General features: G+C 50.8%; 1 protein-coding gene across 2 annotated transcripts in view; it reads left to right on the top strand.

Annotated features, from left to right (window-relative positions):
* Nucleotides 1–12,569, top strand: part of PAK6 (p21 (RAC1) activated kinase 6) — a 46,333-nt gene that overhangs the window by 31,827 nt on the left and 1,937 nt on the right. The window contains exons 4-10 of one of the 2 annotated variants that reach the window (XM_007537330.3): nucleotides 1,960–2,168; nucleotides 2,493–3,113; nucleotides 7,997–8,479; nucleotides 8,555–8,688; nucleotides 8,886–9,012; nucleotides 9,102–9,227; nucleotides 10,862–10,996. In XM_007537330.3, the coding sequence (XP_007537392.1) occupies nucleotides 1,965–2,168; nucleotides 2,493–3,113; nucleotides 7,997–8,479; nucleotides 8,555–8,688; nucleotides 8,886–9,012; nucleotides 9,102–9,227; nucleotides 10,862–10,996 (1,830 nt within the window). In that variant the 5' untranslated portion in view covers nucleotides 1,960–1,964. Of the gene's footprint in view, nucleotides 1–1,959; nucleotides 2,169–2,492; nucleotides 3,114–7,996; nucleotides 8,480–8,554; nucleotides 8,689–8,849; nucleotides 9,013–9,101; nucleotides 9,228–10,861; nucleotides 10,997–12,569 lie in introns of both variants that reach the window. The other variant, XM_060175120.1, reaches the window with a different exon arrangement.

The raw sequence follows: 12,569 nt of genomic DNA, 5'->3' as shown, positions 1-12,569 counted from the left end.
TGTAGTGGGTTAAGCACATGTGGTGTGAAGCAATGACCAGCATAAGGATCCTGGTTTGAGCCCCCAACTCCCCACCTGCAGGGGTGTCGCTTCACAGGCCGTGAAGCAGGTCTGCAGGTGTCTTTCTCTTCCCCTCTCTGTCTTCTCCTCTCTCCATTTCTCTGTCCTAACAATGATGACATCAATAACAACAATAATAATAATTATAACAATAATTTTAAAAAGGGCAACAAAAGGAAAAAAAAAAGACAGTATAACAGCTATGTAAAAGACTTCCAAGCCTGAGGCTCTGAGGTTCTAGGTTCAATCCCTAGCACTACCAAAAACCAGAACTGAGCAGCTCTCTCTCTCTCCTTCTCACTGTGTCTGCCTATTTCATTAAAATGAATAAAATATGTTCTTTTTAAATATATGAATGAGACATGCAATGTCAGGGATTTAATCTAGGACCTCATGCTTCAGAGTCCAAAGTCTTACCCACTTTACCACCTCTCAGGCCAGCTACCCCCAAATTTGTATTGGCCTGTGTCTGTAGGACCTGAGCTTAGAGACTTGAGTATGGAGAACTTAGAGAGCTGACAGCAAGAGAGAAATGGCATCCACTTACTAAGCACTTGTCACATCACATTCCCCAAGACCTACAGCTATCTTTTTTTTTTCAAGTTATTTATTTATTTATTTTCCTTTTTGTTGCCCTTGTTGTTTAACATTGTTGTAGTTATTAGTGTCGTTGTTGTTGGATAGGACAGAGAGAAATGGAGAGAGGAGGGGAAGACAGAGAGGAGGAGAGAAAGACAGACACCTGCAGATCTGCTTCACCACTTGTGAAGCAACTCCCTTGCAGGTGGGGAGCCGGGGGCTCGGACTGGGATCCTTACGCAGGTCCTGGCGATTTGCGCCACGTGCGCTTAACCCGCTGCGCCACTGCCCGACTCCCTGACCTACAGCTATCTTTTACCAATCCCATTTTATAAAGAACATGAAGGCTCAGATTATTCAAATGGCATGTTCAGAGTCTCCCCCAAATTACTGGGAGACTCCCAACAGCTCAGTTGCAAATCAAGGCATAGAGAAGAGGGAAAGACACCACAGCACTGCTTCACTGCTCATAAAGCTTTCCCTTTGCACGGTGCTTCCGTGTGTTCTCGAACCGTGGTCCTCATGCTTGGTAATGTGTGTGCCCTACTAGGTGAGCCTCCTGCCATTCCCCAGTGGGCTAATTGTTTTATAAATGTTATCTATAACCTTCACATGTTCTCTTGTTATTGAACCACCCTAGGCTAAACCCTAGCTGAATGTGATAAAATGCAAAAAACAAACAAAAAGCATTAATGTACCACTGTGTGTTTCACCTTTGAGTTGTTCTTAGAATTTTCACATTTATGTTTATAAGTGAGATTGGTTCCATTATTTCCTTTCTTGGACTCTTCTTTGGTTTAAGAATTAAGGCCACAGGCCCAGCAAGATAGCGCACCTGGTTAATGCAGCTGCTTTGTCATGTGAGTCATCCTGGTTCAAGCCCCACCTCTACCCCACTGGGGGAAGTTTTGGTGCTGTGGTGTCTCTCCCTCTCCAGCTCTCTGTCTCTGTCTTTACCTGAAAAAGTCATTTTGAACCAATGAAGAAGACCTGGAGATGACAAAAAGATCATAATCAAGGTCATAGCAACTTCATGAAATGAATTTGCCTGCCTTCCTCCCTCAACACCCCCACTCCCACCCCAGTTCTTTGACAGCAGACCAGTGTTTGTTGTGGGCTCCTGGTGTGATCAGAATACACCCCCACACTCTGTCTGCTTTCAGAGGATAGTGCAGACAACTCTCCTCCTTGTTGACAGCCTGTATTGGCTTATTTATGGTGCTGCTGTTGCTTCCAGGAGCTCTGCGGGGAGCGGGATGGGGAGCTATGCTGGAGGAAGGGGACCCCCAGCTAGAGCACAGTTTGCCTTTCCTCATGCAGGCACCATGTTCCGTAAGAAAAAGAAGAAACGCCCTGAAATCTCGGCCCCCCAGAACTTCCAGCACCGTGTCCACACCTCCTTTGACCCGAAAGAAGGCAAGTTTGTGGGGCTCCCTCCACAATGGCAGAACATCCTGGATACGCTAAGGCGCCCCAAGCCTGTGGTGGACCCCTCACGCATCACAAGAGTGCAGTTGCAGCCCATGAAGGTGAGGCAGATGGGGCAGGGAATGGGGATGGGAGGAGCCCCAACAGCCCCTCCCATCCACAGGGATATGAGCCTGGCCAGACCACTTGGGCACCTGGCCACCAGCAAGCAGTGAGTGATAAGTGTGCTGTTGTCACTGCCACTCACCAGCCTTTGCATCCCCTGGGGCGGCTTAAGAAGGAGGGGCAGGGGATCCCTGCCTGCAGGGTGGGAGGGCGGCCAGACTCAGCCAAACTTATTTTAGGTCATTTTTTTTTTAAACCAACTAGAGCCATGACCTCTCTCTCAGCTGGCTGCCCACTCACCCACCGCTTCTCCTCCCCAGACAGTGGTGCGGGGCAGCTCAATGCCCACTGACGGCTACATCACGGGGCTGCTCCACGACCTCCAGAAGCTGTCTGTCACCAGCTCCAACACCCTCCGCGGCCGCAGCCCCGCCAGTCGCAGGCGGGCTCAGTCCCTGGGGCTCCTGGGGGAGGAGCACTGGGGTGCTGACCCGGACATGTACCTGCAGAGCCCTCAGTCTGAGCGCACGGACCCCCATGGCCTCTATCTCGGCTGCAATGGGGGCGCCCCTGCAGGCCACAGGGAGGGCCCTCAGAGCCCCTGTGCCCTGTCTAATGGGGGGCTGGCCGCCAAGGCTCAATCACTGGGCCCCACGGAGTTCCAGGGTGTTGGGCGCTGCCTGCAGCTGGGCGCCTGTCTGCAGAGCCCCCCACCTGTCACCTCACCCCCTGCGGCCCCGGGCAGGCGAGGTACCAAGGCAGCCAGGCCTGGGGCCGAGGAGACTCGGCCGCAGTCCTGCCTGGTAGGCTCGGGCAGGCTGGGCGGCGAGGGCAGCCCCAGCCCCAAGGCCCAGGAGAATAGCCTGAAGCGCAGGCTATTCCGAAGCATGTTCTTGTCCACCCCCGCCGCAGCCCCTCCAGGTGCCCCGCCTCAGAGCAAGGTAAGTGGGGTTGGGGGCGGGAAGCTGAGTCATGAAGGGGGCAGCACACCTGTTTCTGCCCTCTAGGGGAGGGGTGTCTAGACAAGCCACGCCCAAGAAAAATGTTTAGCCACAGGCCCTCCTGGGACCCCAGGGTCCATCACACCCCTCACCCACTAGCTCCCACCAGGCTCCAAGGAGGGTGAACTTCAGTTCCTTGACTCCTCCCTGGCCTCCCGACTTGTCTTGGAGATTGTCTCAGAGGTGACAGAATGTTTCTATGAAACGCCTCTATCTCTCTCTTCCTTTATCTTATTTTTTTTTAATGATCTTTATTTATTGGATAGAGACAGCCAGCTTTCCCCCTGCAAGTGGGGACTGGGGGCTTAAACCTGGGTCCTTGTGCATTGTAACATGTGTGCTCAACCAGGTGCACCACCACTGGCTCCTCTCTTCTTTTGCAGTGTCTTTTGGTTTAACCTTTTTTTGTTTGTTTGTTTGTTTGTTTGTTTTGAAAGATTAGTTAATTTATGAGAGAGAGTGAACTCTGACACATGGGGTGTCAGGGACTGAACTCAGTCACTACCTCATGTTTGCGGTTTCAAGGTTTTATCCACTCATTATGCCTCCTTCAGGGCTGCTGTTTAACATTTCTGCAATGACTTACTTGGATGGTGATGTCACCATCTGGCCGGCAGTGGTGGTAGGGGCAAAGGTTGGTAAGAATAACACAGCAAAGGTACAGGGAAAGCAGGTTTGTCAATTTTGCCAAGTGAGGCAGGGAGCAGGCAAGTCACCAAGGATGACAGCAGGTGAGCCAGGGCCAACTGCCAACGGCTGGGGAAAAAAAAATCAGTTTATTCACCTTTAATGGCATCTTTGGAGTAAGCAGAAAGTCCATTAGTTTTCAGGGCCATATTCTTTGAAGCATTTCAAGAGATCATTTTGGAGGGTTGACTGCCCAGTAGAGCATATGCATTGCCATGTGCGAGGTCCAGGTTCAAGCCCCTAGTCTCCACCTCCATGGGAGCTTCATGAGTAATGGAGCAGGGCTGCAGGTATCTCTCTTTATCTCTGTCTCTCCATGTATATTTCTCTGTCTCTTACCCTCTGTCAAAATAAAGAAAATGGGATAAAAAATGACAGCAATAGTGGTAGAGTTATGCAGATATGAGCTCTGGTGATAACCATTGTTTAAAAAAAAAAGAGTCTCTTTTGTTTCTGTTTTATCTTTATCTACTACTTGGCTTGTAGTTAGGGTGTATATATATATATATATATATATATATATATATACACACACACACACACACACACATATATATATACACACACATTCATTTCCAGGATAGAGACAAAGATATTGAGAGAGGAGGAGGTGATAGAGAGGGAGTAAGAAACACCTGCAATACTGCTTTGCTGCTCATGAAGCTTCTCCAGGAAGTATCTTTATCAGGCTGAGTCACTACCAGGATTCCAAGCCTATGGCATTGTCCTGGGGAGGCTTTGATCCTATGACCAGGTTGGTTTCTGACACACAGGTCCCTGGTTGTGCTATCTTGGGCATGCTTAAGCCATTATATGGACAATAACCATATAATTATTAACTGCATACCACAGCAGACAAAACACTCACACAAAAGGCTGGGGATGGGGGTGGCCCAGTTCAGGGGCAGCAGAAGCTTATGCTCTGGTCCTACAATGTGTGTGTTCTTCTTTTCTTTCTTTCTTTTTCTTTTCTTTTTGCTACCAGGGTCAACAATGGGTACCCATGCCTGCATGATTCTACTGTACCCAGTACCTTCCCCCCCCCTTTTTTTTCCTGATATAGAGAATTTGAGAGGAAGATAGAGAGGGAGCGGGGAAGAGAAACACCTGTTTCGGGGTATCTCTCTCCCTCTCCGGCGGGGTGGTCTCCAGGGGAAAGGTAACGGGCTGGTTCTTTCTCGCTCACGACAGGGGTGACACGAAGTAAAAGACACCAGGGGACGCTTAGCATGCCTAGAATCTGAGTCCTAGAGTCCCAGAATCCTAGAGTCCATTTATTAGCAAAGTGGACATGAGTTAAATAGAAAAGCAATGGAGGTAATTATTGTTGAAATATGTCAGAAATTACAGGTTTCTTAACAGTCAGCATGCCCCTAAGGTAGGGGGCTGGTATGACAGGAATTGATGAGATACAAGACAGTTATTTTCCATGACACAAGCAACTTAATTATCCAAAGGTATTTGAGAGAAGCATAGGGGTTGAACCCGTAGGGTGAGACAGAGAGAAGATGAATATCAAAAGGCCATATAGTTTGGAATTTCTCTTGTCTGGGGTCTGAGGTGTGTGATGAAGTGTGTGATAAGGTGTGTTCTTCTGTGATCAGAAGGTGACTTTGAATAAGTGAATCTGCGGCCATGTGGCCTGTGGTTAATGGAGGGAAGTACTGGGGTATCTGTGGGCCTGAGAGTCAAGAAGGAAAGAACCAAGTCTGAGTTTCCCCCCTTATGCTCACCTCGGTTGAGAGAGACTTACCAAGAGGTTATCTTCTCAGACCTCCATCCAAAGATGGGGTGGTTCTCCCTAAGCTCTATCAGGCTTACACATGTTCCCAACACACCTGCAGTACTGCTCCACTGCTAGTGATATTTCTCTCCTGCATGTAGGGACTAAGGGCTTGAATCCAGGTCTTCGTGCATGGTAATATGTACACTCTATCAGGTGTGCCATCACCCAACACCCAGTGTACACACTTTGTAAAGAAAACATACAATAATAGAAATCCACCCACAATCTTGGCAAACAAGGAGAATTTCCCTGCATTTTTCATACCCTGTTCCTACCTGTCAGAGGTGGTAGTAATGTCCTTTCCCATTTAGCATATGAGAAGCCTGGCTCAGAGAGAGTGAGACACTCCTAGGCAAAAGGGCCAATTCATAAAATCTCAGGCACTTACTGTGTGACAACCACGTCATCATAGGCCAGGGATGCTGTTACCAGTAGGCAGAGAGGCACGGGGCTCAGGCTGAATGCTGGCCTGTCCCTGGCCCATCAGTGGCCCTGTAGTCACTTCACCTCTCTAGGCTCCATATGGACCATAACCACACTGTGGGATCAGAATACCTACCACCTTTAGGGTCATATGAATTAAATTAGATGGTGCATTTGGCACATTTATATTGGTAGCCCCTCAATAAATGACTTTAAGATTTTTATTTCAATTTATTTTCCTTTTTATTGCCACTCGGGCTCAGTGCCTTTACTATGAATGCACTGTTCCTGGTGGCCTGTTTTTTGTTTTTTCCTTTTCCTTTCTTTTGTTTGATAGAGACAGAACTTGAGAGGGAAAGGAGGGAGAAAGAGAGATACCTGCAGCAATGCTTCACCACCCTTGAAGCTTTTTCCCTGCAGGTGAGGGCCTGAGGCTTGAACCCTTGTTCTTGCACACAGTAGTGTGTGCACTCTAGTGGAGGAGCCATAGCCCAACCCTGATTGACTTTATTTTTGTGGATCCAGGATCTTGCACTTGCACATTTTCACCTCTCCTGGCAACTTCTGCCCTAGAATAGAAAATGGACAAAGAGGGGGCTGGGCAGTGGCACATCCAGTTAAGTGAGTAAGGATTCAGGTTTGAGCCCCTGCTCCCTCATGAGTGGTGGGCAGGTCTACAAGTGTCTGTCTTTCTCTCTCCCTCTCTTCTTCCCCTACCCCTCTTAATTTCTATCTGTCCTGTCAAATAAAAAAAAATAGAAAGAAAAAAATGAAAAAAAAGGAAGAAGAAAGAAAGAAAGAGACAAAGAAAAGCAGAGAGGGAAAAAGACCATAGCAACCAGAGCTTCCTCTGGTGCCATGGCATCCCCCAATGTGGTACAGGTCCACATGACAAGGCAGTCACCATACTTGGTGAGCTCCCCCTCTCCAGTTCTGTTACTCTAAAAAATTATATATATGTATTTATGAGAGAGGACACCCACTGTGACTGTCCACTCACCCTCACCCCCAAACACACACAAACACACACACACACCCCTCTCCAGGGACACTTTTTCCAAAAGCCATAATTCTGGGGGATGGGGTGGGGTAATCATACTGGGAAGGAGTAAAAAAATGAGATTCTTCCCTGCCATGGCTGGGTCTGAGTGGGCTCAGGGGACCAGAGCAGCTTTCAGTTCTGCCTTCCTCCCTCCCCTCCTCATACCTTAAGAAGGACCCTGCCTTCCCATCCTTGCTGGGCATTTCATGCTTCAGAGGGAAAGGGTACTGTTTTGGGTCTCCTTTAAAACCCCCCTACCAAAAAGAAAAGAAAAGAAACCCTCATACCAGATCTCTCTTAGATCAGCGTCCATGTCCCCCAATTCCCAACCCATATCAGGTTGACCCACCCCTGTGTCACTGGCCACTTGGAGGATCCAGACTGGTTCTGGGTCTCCCTGGAGAGGGGAGATCATATCCCTGTACAACTGCCTCCACCCCCCCCCACACACACACACAGGGTCACACACCTACTGCGACTTAGGTGGGGGGTAGTGCGCAGGACTGGCGGCCCCTGGGACCCAGATTCCCAGTGCTGCCTCAGAGGGTGTCACTGGGCTCTGCTAGCTACCCAAGAAGAAATAGGCAGCTCAGGACACCCGGAAGCTTGCTGGCCTTCTCTCCCCAGGCTGGCAGTGTGTATGGGAAGAGCTGCTGTTTGGGCTGTGCTCCTGGGTCTTGGGGGCTGGGTGCCAAGAACAGCACCTTGATCTGCCTCTGGCTCCAGCTGAAACACTTTGCTAGAAAGAAGCACCTATCTTATCTGGTCTGGCCCTGCCTACTTCCCCCCCACACACACTCCCCAGGTCCCATAGGCCACCCTCTGACCCAGAAGGGCGCCCCCACAATCGCCCCCCCCACTCCGTTTCTGTCCCCCCACCCCCAGCCTGCCGCCTCCAGACCATCGCAGAAGGATCCTCCGCCCGGCCAGGTGGCCAAGGCCCAGTCTCTGCCTGCAGACCCGCCCGCAGGCGCCTTCAGTCCCCTGCCCGCTTCGGCCACCAGCAGCCCCCAGAAGGCCCCCCGCACGGCTCCGGCGGCCGGCCGGTCCTCCCCGGCGGGGTCCCCCCGCACGCGGCACCCCCAGATCAGCACCAGCAACCTGTACCTGCCACAGGACCCCGCGGCCCCCAGGGGCGCCCCGGCCAGCGAGGACCCGGGCGTGGTCACACACGAGCAGTTCAAGGCGGCGCTGCGCATGGTGGTGGACCAGGGAGACCCGCGCCGGCTGCTGGACAGCTACGTGAAGATCGGCGAGGGCTCCACCGGTATCGTGTGCCTGGCCCGGGAGCGCCACTCGGGCCGCCAGGTGGCTGTCAAGATGATGGACCTGCGCAAGCAGCAGCGCCGGGAGCTGCTCTTCAATGAGGTGGGGCGGGGCGCCGGCGGGCGGGTGGGGGTGAGGGTGGGGGCGGGCCTTGCTCAGCCTCCCTGCCGCCCCCAGGTGGTGATCATGCGCGACTACCATCACCTCAATGTGGTGGAGATGTACAAGAGCTACCTGGTGGGGGAGGAGCTGTGGGTGCTGATGGAGTTCCTGCAGGGCGGGGCCCTCACTGACATCGTGTCCCAAGTCAGGTAGGCAGCCGGTTGGCGGGGGTCCAGGTCTGGCCTATCAGCCCCCAACCTTTCACCTGGGTGGGTTGACAGATTCAGGGCCCTCAGGGAATGTGGCAAACCTGGGGGCGCGTCCCGGGACCCCCACTCTGCCTTGTCCACCTGGGGAAGCTGACACTGAGTTCTCTGCTGGTGGTGGCCTTGCCTGCCCCGGCTAGGCTGAACGAGGAACAGATCGCCACAGTGTGCGAGGCCGTGCTGCAGGCTCTGGCTTACCTGCACGCCCAGGGCGTTATCCACCGGGACATCAAGAGCGACTCCATCCTGCTGACCCTGGACGGCAGGGTAGGCCTCCCCACTACGTGCACCCATTCTTCCACTTCCCTACACCCCACACACTGCTCAGCTCTCCTCCTGCTCAACCCCTACTCCAGGTGAAACTCTCGGACTTCGGATTCTGTGCTCAGATCAGCAAAGATGTTCCTAAGAGGAAGTCCCTTGTGGGCACCCCATACTGGATGGCTCCTGAGGTCATCTCCAGGTCTCTTTATGCTACTGAGGTACAGCAGCCCCTTCCCCCACTCCCCAGTGATCCCTGAAAAGACATGACCCCCCTCCACCACCATCAAAAGCAGCACACCAGCTTTCAGGCCCCCCCACTGCCTGTTTTCCTATCTAGGGTGGTCCTGCTCTTTTCAAAAATATATTTATTAGTAATGAGAGAACCAGAGTACCACTCTGGCACATATCATGCTGGGTATCAACTCAGGATCTCATGCTTAAGAATCTGACACTTTATGCATTGTACCACCTCCCAGGCCAGGTTCCAAGTTTTCTTTCTTGCGCTCGCTCTCTCTCTCTCTCTCTCTCTCTCACACACACACACACACACACACACACACACACACACACACACATTTGCTTATAACTAGAGAGAGATAAAGAGAACCAGAACATCACTCTGACACATGTGATGCCAAGGACTGAACTCAGGACCTCATGCTTAAGAATCCATTGGGGGTGGGGGGGTCAGGCGGTAGCGCAGTGGGTTAAGCACATGTGGTGTGAAGCAAGGACCAGCGTAAGGATCCTGGTTGGAACCTCTGGCTCCCCACCTGAAGGGGAGTCGCTTCACAGGTGGTGAAGCAGGTCTGAAGGTGTCTGTCTTTCTCTCCCCCTCTCTGTCTTCCCCTCCTTTCTCCATTTCTCTCTGTCCTATCCAACAATGAATGACATCAACAACAATAATAATAATCACAACAAGGACAACAAAAGGGGGGGAAATGGCCTTCAGGAGCAGTGGATTCATGGTGCATGCACTTAGCCCCAGCAATAACCCTGAAGGCCAAAAAAAAAAAAAAAATCCAGTGGGGAGTGGTGGTAGCACACTGGGTTAAGCACACATAGTATGAAGTGCAAGGACCAGTGCAAAGATTCTGGTTGAAGCCCCCGGCTCCTCACCTGCTTGGGGAGGTCACTTCACAAGTGGTGAAGCAGGTCTGCAAAGTGTCTTTCTCTCCCATCTCTATCTTCCCTTCCTTTCTCAATTTCTCTCTGTCCTATCCAATAAAAAATGGGGGAATGGGGAGTCAGGCGGTAGCATAGCGGGTTAAGCTCATGTGGTGCAAAGCAAGGACCGGCATAAAGATCCTGGTTTGAACCCCCAGCTCCTCACCTATAGGGACATCGCTTCACAGGCGGTGAAGCAGGTCTGCAGGTGTCTGTCTTTCTCTCTCTCTCTCTGTCTTCCCCTCCTCTCTCCATTTCTCTCTGTCCTATCTAACAATGACAACATCAACAACAATAATAACTAAAACAACAAGGGCAACAAAAGGGAAAAATAAATACAAATAAATATTTAAAAAATGAGGGAATGGCCCTCATTGGCACCGAGCTCCAGCAATAACCCTGGAGGCAAAAAAAAAAAAAAAAATCTAATGTCTAATCTACTGCAACACCTCTTGAGCTGCAGTGGTGTTCCTGCCCTTGCCTGACCTCCAGAGGACTCTGTGAGAGCTCAGAGGCAAAATGGGCAGTGGCCTTTCTTAGAGAATGGTGGATATAGCTTTCAGGCTCCCCTCCCCCCAACCCCCATAGGAAGGAGCTGCCCCCAGGATGGGCATCTAGGGAAGACTGACTCCCCAAGGAGACCTAGAGGCTCTGGCTGGTAGAGTCAGACATTCTCCTCCTGCAGGTGGACATCTGGTCTCTGGGAATCATGGTGATTGAGATGGTGGATGGGGAGCCACCCTACTTCAGTGACTCCCCAGTACAAGCCATGAAGAGGCTCCGGAACAGCCCCCCACCCAGGCTGAAGAACTCACACAAGGTCAGTGGGTGTGGAGGCATGTCCCTCTGGGCCAGCATCTGGGCTCCCAGGCCTAATCTTCCTGCCACCAAAGCTGGATTCTGGATTCCCCAACACACTTGCCTGTATCCACACAGCCTCACACAAGGTCCTGCGCTTGGTCCCCAGGCCTCCCTGCAGGTGCTGTAGCAGTCCTTCCTCAGCTGCCAGTGTTGGGAGTTCCCAGATCAGGGAAATCGGGGCATCTGGGATCCCCTCATGTCTAGGGGAGGGGCATAGAGAATCAGTTGGGGCAGGAGCCCCTCCACCCTTGTCTGCTGGGGGGACCTATTCCTGGAATAGAATCTACCACAACAAACAGGCCTGTCTTTCCTTCATCAATGTACAACCTAGCCATGTCTGAGCCTTTTTTTAACTTGTAATTATGGGGATAATGATGTCATACTAAGTTTTTCACTGGGGCTTGGTACCTTTTTTCCCAATTTTTTTTGGGAAAAAAAAAAAAGAGAGAGAGAGCTACAGTACTGCTTCACTGCTCAGGAAGCTTCTCCCCTGCAGGTGGGACTGGGGGTTTGAACCCAGACCCTTGCACATAGTAATATATATGCTCTACTGAATGTACAACCAATCACCCAAATCCCTGCTCTCTCACCAAAAAAAGGGGGAAAAAAAGTGTTTAAATCTGTGTGTGTGTTTTCAACCCTTTTCTACTAAATCCACCCAAGCCTGTGGTACTGACCTGTGGCCTCCCCCTGCTGGTAGGACCGGTCATGGCGCTGCTAGTGGATATCAATTGAGGAATGCCAGCCCATTCTCTACAGTGAAACAACTTGTGCCTTTAACATAGCTGAATGGGAAGACAACCAGGAAACAACTGACCCTTGGAGCCTGGACTGGAAACCCCAAGATGAACAGATAAAGGGGGTTTCCAATTGGCTAATTCCTCCAGATGATGAAGGTTTATAACTGTCCAAGACATAGTCTCATCCCATGTGATTGGCTGAAAGTGAATCAAACAAGCTAAACTCTTAGACATAAAGCTATCATCCATTTTTAGGTTCCACCTTTTCTTTTTTTATATCTAAATATTTATTATTTATTTATTCCCTTTTGTTGTCCCTGTTGACTTATTGTTGTAGTTACTATTGTCATTGTTCTTGGATAGGACAACAGAGAGAAATGGAGAGAGGAGGGGAAGACAGAGAGGGGGTGAGAAAGACAGACACCTGCAGACCTGCTTCACCTCTTGTGAAGTGAGTCCCCTGCAGGTGGGGATCCTTACACTGGTCCTTGCGCTTTGCGCCATGTGCGCTTAACCCACTGCACTACCACTCCACTCCCCTACCTTTTCTTTTTGTGATCTTTAAAGCACTTCTTCATACTGTGTGTGTGTGTGTGTGTGAGAGAGAGAGAGAGAGAGAGAGAGAGAGAGAGATTTATGAGAGGGGGAGGGAAAGAGAGGGAGAGGGAGAGAGAAGTAATCAGGGCATCACTGGCACATACTATGGCAGGGACTGAACTCAGTGCCTCATGCTTGAGAATTTAAGACTTCATCTACTGTTTTACCTCCTGGGCCACCTTTATTTTAAGAAAA

This window comes from Erinaceus europaeus, chromosome 16 (assembly GCF_950295315.1).
Source record: "Erinaceus europaeus chromosome 16, mEriEur2.1, whole genome shotgun sequence".
In the NCBI taxonomy this organism is placed as follows: domain Eukaryota; kingdom Metazoa; phylum Chordata; class Mammalia; order Eulipotyphla; family Erinaceidae; genus Erinaceus; species Erinaceus europaeus.
The sequence above is the reverse complement of the archived record's forward strand: the minus strand, read 5'-3'. Positions and strand labels throughout refer to the sequence as shown.